The 13,462-nt window shown below is 37.9% G+C and overlaps 1 protein-coding gene across 2 annotated transcripts in view; it reads right to left on the bottom strand.

Annotated features, from left to right (window-relative positions):
- Nucleotides 1-2,208: 2,208 nt before the first annotated feature.
- The window catches only part of LOC109029880 (cohesin subunit SA-3), a 39,156-nt gene continuing 27,902 nt past the window's right edge, over nt 2,209-13,462 (bottom strand). For both annotated transcript variants that reach the window (XR_011900699.1, XM_019040577.2), the window contains exon 16: nt 2,209-3,111. Coding sequence is in view for 1 of the 2 variants with exons in the window: in XM_019040577.2 (XP_018896122.2) it covers nt 3,015-3,111 (97 nt within the window). In the remaining variant the exon portion in view is untranslated. The remainder of the gene's footprint in view (nt 3,112-13,462) is intronic.

The raw sequence follows: 13,462 nt of genomic DNA, 5'->3' as shown, positions 1-13,462 counted from the left end.
AAAATCGTCATGAGTTTTATCGATCTATTATGAGTTTTTTTTCTCTTAACTCCAGAACATCATTTGAAACATTTCCTAGCTGTATTCTCATTCTAGATTGAATCAACTCGTGTGCATGCCGATGGCTAAAGTGCAGCACCACCTATCTCCATTGCAGTTTTTCAAAATCTCTGTTCCTATTTTATTTCTTCATAGAGAAATAAGCCAATTTCGAAGCTTAAAATTTTCACAGAACATTCTGCTTATAGAGAAGGAACGTCCAGGAAGTTTTCAATAAATTGCATAGACTAGTTTTCCAAGAAAAAATAAGGTACGACAGGAAATCTGCAACATCACAAATGGAGACACGTTGTTTTGCACTTAGGCCATCGATATTATAAATTTAAAACTAGAGAGGCATTTGTTTATTATGTATTTAGAGCTGTTGCAGATTTATCTTCGTGTTTCACACTTTTAAAAGACCTTTAAAGGTCAATATCGCATACAATTTTCAATGATTTTTCTTTCTGTTTTCAATATTCTCTGAAACAAATCATGAAAAATATGAGGCAATTATTGCGCTGAAAAATCAAACTCGAGCTGACTCTCATTTTTGGAATGCATGTCTTTTTTATTTTATCCTAGACATGTAGCGTATGAAATGTTCAAACATGGTGTCTAGAATTCTTAATCATGCTCATTCCCTAATTTTTAGGAGCTCATTCCTTGATGAGGAATCCAAGTTTTCTCCCACTTTGCCCAGATTTCCTAGGGAATAATTATGCAACTGTCAGGAGTTCCAGATATGAATATCGATTTATTTTTTCATCTTTAAGGCGATTCTTTAGTTCCAAAAAGGGTTCCTGATGTTTATATTGAGACTCTATTGCGTCAGATCATATGGCAGCACAGGTGCGATAACGTAAAAATTAATACCGATATACGTACTCAAAATTTCCTTACCGAAATTTATTTTTATACTTGAACAAACTCATTATTACTTTCATTAATGTTTGATAAATGATTGGAGAAAGTTCAGATGAAGTTAAGGAGAGATATTAGCCTTTGAACGTTGGAAGAAGAGATTCCCTGTTTCTGAGACACATTCCTTGACTTGTCCCCGACTACACTCTTTTCCCTGAAAAATCCCGGATTTTTCAGGGCTAGACACTATAATGTAGGCTCAGGAATATGGAGGAGTTGAGAAGTTTTGTCCCTTTAGCTCTCCGACCAATGGTTTACGAGATATGCGCATTTTTCTGGTTGAAAAAACCATCCACTCTTCATCGCGATGAAAAATGGACCAGCACCAGAATTTTAAAAAAGAAGAGATTCCCGGTTTCTGAAACAGATACTCTGATTTTCTCTGAAATTTATTTCATTCCCGGATTTTCCCGTTTTAGGCATCATGTTTTTGAAGGAGGTACCTCGGTCGATTGGATGATTTTAAAGATGTCCTTTCCCAGTTTCATAAAAACTGATTTCTTCATTATTTTTATGACTGCATGGTGGAGCCGAGTTATGTCCTCTCCTAATTTTCTATGCCTACAAGTTTGAATCGGAATTATGTTTTCGGTAATTCGGTTGCATGAATACTTTTTTATGCTAGAAGATGATGAATCATTTTCTATGAAAATTTAGATTATACTGGACATTTTTGAAGAGCAGTGTTCGAAACTCACTTATGAGTTTCAGGACCATGTGGCGCAGCAAGCTCAATTTTTAGGGGCCATTGAAGATTTTTTAGGGGCCAAATTCACTTTTTGCCTACATATCAAGGCGCATGCAGTGAAAAGTTGGACGCAAGGTGTTTTAGTCACAGAACTAGTAGCTGTAGCTGTGGGAAATTTCGAAAAATCACCAAACAGAAAAATTAGGATTTTTTTAGGGGCCACGTTGGCGCAGAGCCTTCAGTTTTTAGGCGCCATGACCGATTTCTTCGGCGCATTTGGCGCCTGTGAGTTTCAAACACTGCTGAAGAGTCTAGCCCAAATTGTACCTTTAAATGCAGCTCAGTTACTTCTGGTAAAACAAGCGGAGATGCAATTGACAGGGTGCTGAACCTTAGCTGCTTGAAAGTGACTTAATGAGCTCCTTCAAATACATTTAAAGCATGTGAATAATAAATATGCTTCTCCAAAAATAAAAAAATCCTGATTCTTTAAGCATAGTTTAATATGGTTCTTTATAAAGATGTTTAAGAAGGACAGAAAGAATATTTGAAATTAGTTGTGATTGAAAACAAATTTATTGAAAATAACAGGTGGAAATTTCAATATTTATGACATGAAAGGTATGCACAAATAAAAGATTGAATAAAGAGTCAAGATTGATGGAGGCTCTGTGGCACAAAAAATACATTTCACTGATAATGGGTTAATATGATTACAAGGGAGGTCAGAAAACCTGTACCTATCTCAATATCACAAGAGACAGGGTAGTTTATAAGAGAAGCTATCTCACTATTCCAAAAAAAATTAACAAATGAAATGAGACTGATATAAAACCAAAAACGGTCGAATGAAACATGCACGAGACGATAAAATTACCATCAGAATTTTTCAGACATATTTGCATTAATCTCATAAAATAGGGACATTCCATTATTTAAGATTTACATATAAGAGGTCAAGAGCTTAAAAATAAAATGAAATGCTAACTCCTGTGTCAAAATGGCAAAAAATACGAAATAAAATAAAATTTTCATGCATGAGATGGTCAAATTCTTTTAAGAAATTTTCTCCTTATTCTCCGAAATACAAATGTATTCATGACAAAAATGGCAGCCATACACAATGACAGCAGTAGAAAGTACTCCGATATATTATTTTGGGACATTGATTTCTTGCAGGTACCTTGTTGGCAGTACAATAAAAATTAACTGAAGGTAAACTTGAGAGTTTTCTCTATTTTTGCAACTAAAATGGAATCATCAACTGTTAGTAATTAAATAGATGATCTACAATCGCAATTTCCAATATACATCAAGTTAACGTTTAATATACATTTGGCAACAAAGTAGAATAGATGTATGTTCATAAGTGTGTGTTTCGCTGTAACTGAGATAAGTAAGCTTTGAAGTAAAAATTTCTCAATGTACCTTGATCTACGTTTTCATGAAGATATCTTCTCCTACAAAGAAGGAAAATCAGTAATTAAAAGAGGTAAGGCAATGGAAATATAGTGACTGACAGACAATGCATTCAGAAACGAAAGACCATTTGAATCCGTCAGTTCATAAATAACTCATCTGGGTATGCTGCCATCAGCATGTATCATGTTCGTCAGCAGAGTCGGTTCTCATTGTCTGTTCTTGTTCTCTCTTCAGCACCTCGCTGTTGAGTCGGTATAAACCGGTCAAGCTGGGATGATGTGGTTTTTCCAGAATTTTCCTTACCCCCTCCAGTCATTCCTATTATCAGAGAGCTACAAGGCAGTCACTTCTGCTCCTTCTTCCTCTCCTGCTAATCTCGACTCCTAATCAAATCTAATCTCGAGTTGACACTTCAGCTCTGTTGGCTGCTCTGTAGTTTGTGACGAAACTAGCTGGCTCACGGACCCAAAGCCTGGCCTGACCCAAAACCTGGGTGCAACCAGATCAGCAGCCTGGTGGCGCGATAAAGCACTCCCACAGAGAACGTAAAAATATTATTCCCTGAGTAATGCCTATTACATTAATATTAATAATTGTACGTCAGTCACAAACATAATTCGAATTTCATACTGCAATGCCCTATACTTCTCTCCAAATGCCCTCCGAACGCTAAGACCCAAATCTCTAATATACCCATAAACCTTGGCTTCTAGGCTTAGTGCAGCGGGATGGCAAAATTTCACTTTGTTGCCAGCTCTGCATCCAAACGTTCACACTTTTCTCTTAAGTTGGAAGATCTTCAGGAGTTCGATGAAACCCTGAATGGAGTACACCTAAAAGAGTTCATCGCCAAGCCTACTCTTAAGTATGCAAGTGTACAAGTGGAAAATGTTGTTTCGAGTAAAAATAAAAAAAGGAATAATTGTTAAGAATAATTTACAACCATGTGAAGAGAAGGTGAAACTCCCTGGGATTGTGCTCTGGCTGAAAAATACCTACACGAGTGAAATAAAACAACGTTGAACTAAATAAGATGAATAAAGAAAGAAGTATGAAATAAAACCCTTTTATCAGTAAGGAAAGGTATTTTTCAGCTGGAGACTCAAAACCGGGAGCTTCACCTTCTCGACGAGTGGATTAAGACTCATGTCCGAGTGGCGTCCGGCCATGTTAGTTTAGTTCGTTAGTCTCTTGCGAAAGAGCACGATGTCACTTTTTCCGTAGTAAATCATAATTCATTTTCACGCAATCTTGCTTGACGTTATTTTCGTTAAAAACGACAGAAAAATGATTCAGGTGTTTTTTCTCGGCTTTCATTGCGCTAAATTTGACTGTTTTCTCATATGTCCACCATAGGAGCACAAAGCGGCGCACGAGCACTTCCGACGATGCTCGAACGTTCAACTGGACATGGCAGAAGAGGGCCCTTTAATCATCACAAGTTCATTGATGGGTAAGCTCACAGACTGAAGTATACTTAAATATATTTTTCTTTTCCGTTTTGGAACGATGTGGTTGTTTCTGCAAATTCTTATCCCATAGTATTGGTAATCTACAGATATTTCCGTCCCTTTCAACACTATGCGTAAATTATCTCTATTTCTTTTTTGTAACTAATTTCTATCTTTTGTCTCATATTAATTACTATAAGAACTTATATTATGTAAATTGTTGAATAAAGTTAGAAGGGGGATGTCCCGGATAAAAAAAAAAAAAAAAAAAAAAAAAAAATAGTAATGGTACGTTCTTCTCTGAAATGTGTCAAGTTGTTTTATTTTTATTTCTTTTTCCCGAAAGCAGTATAAAAACTGTCGGAGAGTGACGTTTCCTCTAATCCAAGATTTTCGGCAACGTTACTCTCCGCCTTGCTACCGCGAAACGCGCATGCGCGGAGCCAGGCGAACGGCGAGACGTGAGCTCACGCTGGCGAGAACGGATCGTCAGATCAATGCGGTATTGTGATTGCTGCGGTCTCGGACCTGCATCCCGATAGTCTGCTCAAAACAAAGCTCTATCGTTTTCAGCTCCTTATTTCAGCTCATCTTTTCTCTTTGTTGGCTGGCTGATTTCTGACTAGGAGCTACGCAATTCTGACATTACATACTTGCGGAAACGATACAGATTGACACAGCAGCTCCAAGTCGGGGACCAGCCTTCAAACCCTGGGGCCCCCCAAACAGGGGTGTCCCCACAACAAGCGTGACAAATAAAGAAAGAAGTCTAAAAAGAACCTTGCGAAAGCGGTCGAAATGAAAATTCAACTGGAGACAGCACGAAGCCCATTTGCTCATTTCAATTCATTTTTATCTCTTTCATTTTATTCACTCATGTGTTTTCTCGTTTCTTGAAGTTTTCTGTTTTGCTTGCACTGCCCTGCTATGATTTTCATGTGTAGTTAGCTGTCTATTTGATTGAAAATTTTAATTTTAAGTATATTAGTACTTTCTGCAATTCTCAAACTTGTATCTTACAATTTCTTTCTGTTTTCCCCTCAGTTGTTCATATTTTGAAAATAACTTGTTTTATTCTATTAAAAATGAGTAGGAAAGGGCGTCCAAGAAAAGGATTGAGTGTGGAAGACTTGAGAGGAGCAGTTGAGACATTAAGTATAGATTTGACCAAAGGTTTAGAGGCATCTGCGTCTGTAGCAAAATTAATGACCCACCTCAAACTTGGGAATACGAAAAAGAGTAAACTATTATTGTTCCGAAGAGTCGAAGAGTTGTTAAAAAATCGTAGCAGTAATCCAACAGGAGACAATGCAGAGTTGTTGATGGATGTGGCAACAACTCATCAAGAGACAACGAAATAAAAAAGGATATCTATGAAGAACCCTATGGCCCTGTGAAAGGAGTCAAAATGAAATCTCAACTGGAGACAACGCTAAGTTGTTGAAGGATGAGTGTGGCAGCAATTCAACAGGAAACAATGCGGAAAAGAAGAACAACTGCAGAGAGGACTGCAAAAGGAGTCAAAGTGAGGATGGTGCTGATATCTTAGGGATCAGCATTGAAGAGAATTCCGACCCCATAAGTAAAGATCATGGTTCTGCACAACCTGACCATGGCGAAGAAGATATGCCCTTCAACAAAGGAAGCCAGAAGGCAACAGGTAACAGTGATGCTAGCTGTGAATCTGATTCTGAGGAAGAAGCATTGGACATCTGGATGAGATACATGGAGGATGGAAAAATGGCGAGTTAGAAGCCATGACAGATGATGAGTTGATTTTTGCTTCATGATTTAAGTTTTGTTTTTTATGTTTAATATAGTTGTGTCTTACTCTAGTTTTAATTTATGTCGCCGTATTTATTTAATTACTTTTTATTTTTATCATTGGTATCTATTATGACGTCTGACCGGGCAGAATAATTGGGTATCCCAATTTGCCGGACAGAATAATGTTGTTTTTTCTTTCATGACTTACATTTTGACAAATATATCTCATCTTATCAACATTTTTGGATTCACTCCGACTGAAGACTAGGAGCGCCTAGAGAAGTGCTTCATGATTTACATTTTTGTTTTTGTTTTTTATGTTTATTATAGTTGTGTCTTACTCTAGTTTTAATTTATGTCGCCGTATTTATTTAATTACTTTTTATTTTTATCATTTGTATCTATTATGACGTCTGACCCGGCAGAATAATTGGGTATCCCAATTTACCGGACAGAATAATGTTGTTTTTTCTTTCATGCCTTACATTTTGAAATATATATCTTATCTTATCAACATTTTTGGATTCACTCCAACTGAAGACTTGAAGCGCCTAGAGAAACTACTAAGAAATCTACAGTTTGTAGGACTTGAGTATCTCCGGCATGAGCTAGAACGTTTGAGAGGAATTTTAATGCCTTGTAGAGGTTGTTTGAAAAGATACATGGTTCAAGCAGAAATGAAGATGGAGTGCAATATCTCAGGTTTAAAAGGTGTTGAACGCGAAAGTGATCCTAAAACAAGTGAAGAAAAGTGTTCAGCTGATTCTGAAACAAAGAAAAATGAGTGTTTTAGTGATCCTCAACGTAGTGACAGTGATCCTGTGTTATCTGAAAGTAAATGAGCCAAACGTCCTCCGCGAAGTGAGGTAAAATGTGATTCAACTAAGTGCAAACCATCGGGAGTGTGCAAGAAACCAAAAGTTTTACATGGAAAAAAGAAGTGCTCCAAGAGTCTCCAGGAAAAAAGAATCCAAATGTGAAGGAAAAGAATTTCTTTATGATACACGGAAGAGTCTTCAAGTCATGAAGAAGAAGCAAGATGGAAAATTGAAAGAAGGTTCTGGAACTCTTAACAAACCGTGTACTAGTTCAGAAGGTGCTAGTGATAGTGAACCTGAGTGTAGTGATTACGTGGATGTGAGTAAAGAGTGGGGAACTGACAGAGAACGAGAGATTTACGAGTACGCCAGCGATGTTGAAAGTCTAGTGCAGGCATCTGAAGAGAAAACCACGGAAAGCTACCAAAGTTCAGTTAGCAGCAGTAGATGTGGAGGTAAAATCTGTGTCTGTACCAAGAAGAGCAGGCTACAAATGTCCTGCAGATCCAGCAAGTAAGCACAATATCTTCAGAGGGCATGTACGCATTCCCTGTGAGGATTGGAAAAAAGTTTGGAATGGCCAGGCATTCTACAAGAGATATTACTGGTCGACCATTAATAGTGTTTTTAACCCATTAAAACTGTACTGTCCCTTAAACATGAGAAAATGGCGTCCTCTAAAACGAACCTCAAGGAACGAACGTGGGCATGAGTTCGATGGCGTGACGCAGAGTGTGTGCATCCGAATTGCAGGAAATTCAAATTCTGCATCAACTCGAAAACACGTAAAATGGGTGTGCACTCGTGTTCATGCAAAATGAAGCACAAAGATGCAAGATCTAGACTCTTGAATGGCCCAGAAAACGAAAGAAATATTTCGAGGAACGTGTGAATACAGTGAACAAGAAGTATGCACGGCAAGGCAATTATCTTGGCAAACAATTCATTGACCCTTTAAAGAAGATTAGACAAGTCTATCTTGGAAGAGTGAACTTGGCAGAGAACCCTGTTGTGGATTTAATGATCATGAGACGTATTCAGGTACTTCTGAAGAAGGATGTGTACATCATGAAAGTCATGGCGTGGTTTATGCAGAGTGTGTGCATCCGAATTGCAGGAAATTCAAATTCTGCATCAACTCGAAAACACGTAAAATGTGTGTGTGCTCATGTCCATGTAAAATGAAGCACAAAGAGGCAAGATCTAGACTCTTGAATGGCCCAGAAAACGAAAGAAACCAAAGAAATATTTCGAGGAATGTGTGAATAAAGTGAACAAGAAGTCTGCGTGACAAGGCAATTATCTTGGCATACAATTGATTGACCCTTTAAAGAAGATTAGACAAGTCTATCTTGGAAGAGTGAACTTGGCAGAGGACCCTGTTGTGGATTTAATGATCATGAGACGTATTTAGATACTTCTGAAGAAGGATGTGTACATCATGAAAGTCATGGCGTGGTTTATGCAGAGTGTGTGCATCCGAATCGCAGGAAATTCAAATTCTGCTTCAACTCGAAAACATGTAAAATGTGTGTGTACTCAAGTCCATGTAAAATGAAGCACAAAGAGGCAAGATCTAGACTCTTGAATGGCCCAGAAAACGAAAGAAACCAAAGAAATATTTCGAGGAACGTGTGAATAAAGTGAACAAGAAGTCTGCACGACAAGGCAATTATTTTGGCATACAATGGATAGACCCTTTAAAGAAGATTAGACAAGTCTATCTTGGAAGAGTGAATTTGGCAGAGGACCCTGTTGTGGATTTAATGATCATGAGACGTATTCAGGTACTTCTGAAGAAGGATGTGTACATCATGAAAGTCATGGCGTGGTATATGCAGAGTGTAAGCATCCGAATTGCAGGAAATTCAAATTCTGCATCAACTCGAAAACACGTAAAATGGGTGTGCACTCGTGTTCATGCAAAATGAAGCACAAAGATGCAAGATCTAGACTCTTGAATGGCCCAGAAAACGAGAGAAACCAAAGAAATATTTCGAGGAACGTGTGAATAAAGTGAACAAGAAGTCTGCACGGCGAGGCAATTATTTTGGCATACAATGGATAGACCCTTTAAAGAAGATTAGACAAGTCTATCTTGGAAGAGGACCCTGTTGTGGATTTAATGATCATGAGACGTATTCATTCAGGTACTTCTGAAGAAGGATATGTACATCATGAAAGTCATGGATCCCCTTGGATGCGTTACTTTCTCCAAGGAGAGGTACGTTATGTATCAGAAAGCTGAAGCCATCGCTAAAAAAGCGAAAAAGTGTGTCGTACTTCACTTAGATTCAACTGGTAATGTTGTAAAAAAAGCAGTGAAAGGTGAAAAAGCTATTTACCTCTACGCTTTAGAGTACAAGTTGAATGTTGGTGAAAGACTGAAAAAACAAGAGAAGATTATTGCTCCCTTAACAGAATCAGTGTCATCAGAACACGGTGTGGCTGCAATTTCTGATTGGCTGTTGGATTTCCAGAGGTACTGTAATAATATTGAAAACTCACAATTCACACCAAAACTTGTTGTCAGGGTGTGTAGTCTAGCATTGCTACATGGTATGTCGATGGCATTCAATGAGTTCTCATTGGATAGTTACCTCCTCTTGTGTCACAGATTGACAACATCATCGAACAACAACGAGAAGAGTGTCAGGAACAAAATTTTATGTTTCCTTCATCTGTACTATTCCCATTTCATGAAGAATGTTTAAGTTATGTTAAGTGTTAAGTTATGTGAATGTTTAAGTTATGTTAAGTTAGGTTGAATGTTGAGTTAAAGTAAATGGAGCATACAAAACTTTCATGAACAAGGATGGAGCCAGTAAACAATTCTCATTTGCCGCAGAATTTAAGAAGATCAAAACGCTTATCATGAAAACTATCACCTTGATTTTCCATTGTGCCTCTTACAGTGAAATCAAGGTAATATTTGAAGCTTTTTTCACCATTTTGACCAAGAAGTATTCACACCCCTCAGTAACAAAGGCGATGAAGTTGTTGGATGAGAAATTTGAAGAGGATGCAGCAATGTTCAGCGACTTGACAGATGAGATGCTTAATGATGAAGATTCTGAGGACAGTGGTGCTCTCCAAGCAGAGGATCTCGTTATTTCCAAAGTGAAGTATGAAAATAATAAGTTTTACATGGACATGAGCAAGTTATATGAGGAAATCAAAGACAAGAGTGATTCTGTAGATTTCAGTTTGATGGCAAAAGACACAATCGAAGTAGAGAACAATTTCTACACCAGAGGTTTTGCTGATTTTGTACTGAAGTACTGGGTGAGACTTCTACCACTGTGGTCAGGACTTTTCACTCCTCCTGGAGTTCGGAGATTTAGTAACGACCCTGCTGAAAATTTCTTCGAACAAACCAAGATTGTTATCCTGGACAAAATGGGTCCTTTCAGGGTAAACCAGTTTGATCGGAAAGAAAATAAATGGGTGAAACACCTTCATACAAGAGTGGATTTGAGAATTCGATCAAGAAGAATGGTGCGTGGCAATGTTGAAGATACCAGTGGCAAGGTATCAAAACGTAAAGGTGAAGCAACAAGCCCCGATCAAATTAAAAATGCCAAGAGGAAGAAGGTCGAAATTGAGCTTCCTTCAGACATGGAGGTAGAAAACTCGGATGCCTGAAATCCGAAATCATTGAAAACCTTAAATCATTGATGTTCCTTCGCCAGATGATCGCGAACAGGAAAAAGATGTTGAAGGTTCAGAAGACGCTGAAAAAGTGTCCAAATGCAACGCTCCAAAAGCCAAAAATGATGAGGATTATGAAACAGAAACAATCGAAATCAGTGATGGAGAGGGAGACGATTGCAGAGCTCTTGAGGAGTACGATGAATTCTGGAGCGACAAAGGCCAAGTGAAACCACCATCATGGAAAGGCCCTGTAACTGGAGAGGCAGTGAAGGCAGCTTTGAAATCTCGTGTTAGTCTTCATCAATCTTTGGAGGCGATAGAAACTACGAAGATTTCTTCGACTCCAGAGATCAAAACTTTGAGTAGTTTCGAGGCACACATCGAGGAGCCAATACTCGCAAAATGGTGCCATTGACGATATTTATTACAACAGAGCACGGGAAGTGCTGTATACAAACTCCATGAAAAACCTCATCCTGTGTCACAGATTGGCAACATCACCGAACAACAACAACAAGAAGAAGAGTGTCAGGAACCAAATTTTATGTTTCCTTCATCTGTGCTATTCCCATCTAAGGAAGAAATGCATTCATGCATTTTGAAAATGAGGACTTGAGGATTGTCGTAAAGAGGAAACAATATGAAGAAGCAGTTTCCCCCCGTTTCATTCTCTCTGTACATCAGGCTGATTGCACCTTCGGGACAGAAGCCGGAGATGTCGTGGTTGCCTTAAACTTTATTGAAGACTCAACTAATGGTGAGAAATTTGTCGTTGGTAAAAAGTTCACAATGAAGAGTGAATTTTTCGGTGACCCGTTGCCGAGTAGCAAGAAGTTAGGCATTTATAAAGTCTGTAAACTTTAAAATTTTATTGAAAAAAGGCCCTTATCCTCAATTGCGGCAAAATTTGTCCAATTGCCCTACATAAGGGACGAATCGATTCCTCTACAGTACAGGAAGCAGGAGTTCGTTGTACTACCTTTGATGCACTCAGAAGCTGGACCGACTACCTCTTGAATAGATTATACCCTCGCGCTTTCCGTTATGTGAGTATGCCTTTTAGGAAGCACTTACTCTCTTTCCTTTTCATTTCATGTTGTTTTCTTCGATCAAAGCATTTACAATGCTTTTTCACTTTAAATGCGGCATTTAAGCGTAGCTGCAACTTTCATTTTAGGTGTTGCCTCTGTGTGTCATTTTTCGTTACTAATTATTAAAAACAAAACATTTTGTAGCTCACTGTCTAAGGCCTTGAGAGTGCTTAAATATTACGTCCGGGCAATTTTCAGGATTCATTATTGTTCACAAATGGTTCTAAAGATTCAAAAAATGTCGGGCAGGTAAAAATTTCCCCTCAAAATTTATTTCTGTTGAAGTTACTATTGGCCTTCAGAATTTGAAATTCAGAAGAATCAGAAGTTTTGCATTACTTAAACTTATGAACAGTGTAATACTGATTTTAGTTTCGGTCGAACTGCGGCTTGTAATTTCAGTTTGCGCGAAATTATTCCTAAAAAATTCTCAAAAAGTCCTTGATAATGGCATATTATTTATTTATAATTATTTTTTTTATTTATCTATTTAATTATTTATTTATATATTATTTATAAAGTGCTTGAATTTTTATTGTCAAGCTTGCACGAACCATGGTATAAGGCAGCAAACTTACAATATGTGTGCTTTTTTATTTGTGATTCAATAAATGTGCTAAACGTACTTTTAAAAATCACAGAATAATGTTGGCACGAATGATTGTGAAATTATCATGACCATTTAATTTTTGATGCTTACTAATTTCAGCAAGTTCTGCCGAAACTGTGGACGCTAATCCAATTTGACAATGGAGACTATGATGCAGTTTCAAATAGTTGGCTGCAAAAAGACAACACTGAATGCCGGTATCCAGACCCAGATGTATATACTAATAAAGATATCTGTGACTTCGCAGCCAAGTGCAATGATCCTGATGACAAGCAAGGATGGATAGTTTTAAAAATCAAAGAAGTTGTTCTTTCTGATTACAGTAAGTATATTTGATTTCCCTATTATACTGCACCAGAATTGAATCGGCGCATGCTGAAAGGGTGGAAGTCCAAAAAACAAACTTTTTAACTGGAATAAGTGAAGATGAGGACCCAGAAACGGTACAAATTTTAGGGAGGGGGTTACTAACACTGAAACCGGGGTGTCAATTTGTCAGTGACTCAGCTTATCTGGCCGCTCCTGGTGATAACAAAACAACCACAAGGGCACCATTTAAGGTCCCGAAATACAATGTTACGTTGCCCACTGTTCATTTTATTGCTTACACGCTACTCTTGTTTGTTCATTTTATTGCTTACATACTAATGTTGACTCTGACTATTCATTTTATCGCTTACGGGGAAAGAAACTGAAAGATTCTTCACAGATATTAACGAAAAGTTCAATACCTTACATAAACTAACAACACACAAAAAGTGGTATTAATTACTCTCACAACCCTCAAAAATAAAAAAATTCCCTACTTTACCCACCAGATTAAAGAGGAGAGAGCCACCAGAGTGGTATGCAGGGGCAAAGAGGGACGCTCTAAAAGAGGAGTTGCGTTACGTTAAACCTATCATTTGTCGGACTGCAAAAACCCTTGCAGCGGATCCAGAGTTTACTTCAAATAAAAATACAATGGAGGTGTACTCTATGAGTACATATCAGCAAAT

Source organism: Bemisia tabaci, chromosome 10, assembly GCF_918797505.1.
Source record: "Bemisia tabaci chromosome 10, PGI_BMITA_v3".
Lineage (NCBI taxonomy): Eukaryota > Metazoa > Arthropoda > Insecta > Hemiptera > Aleyrodidae > Bemisia > Bemisia tabaci.
This window is presented reverse-complemented; position numbering and strand designations above follow the sequence as displayed.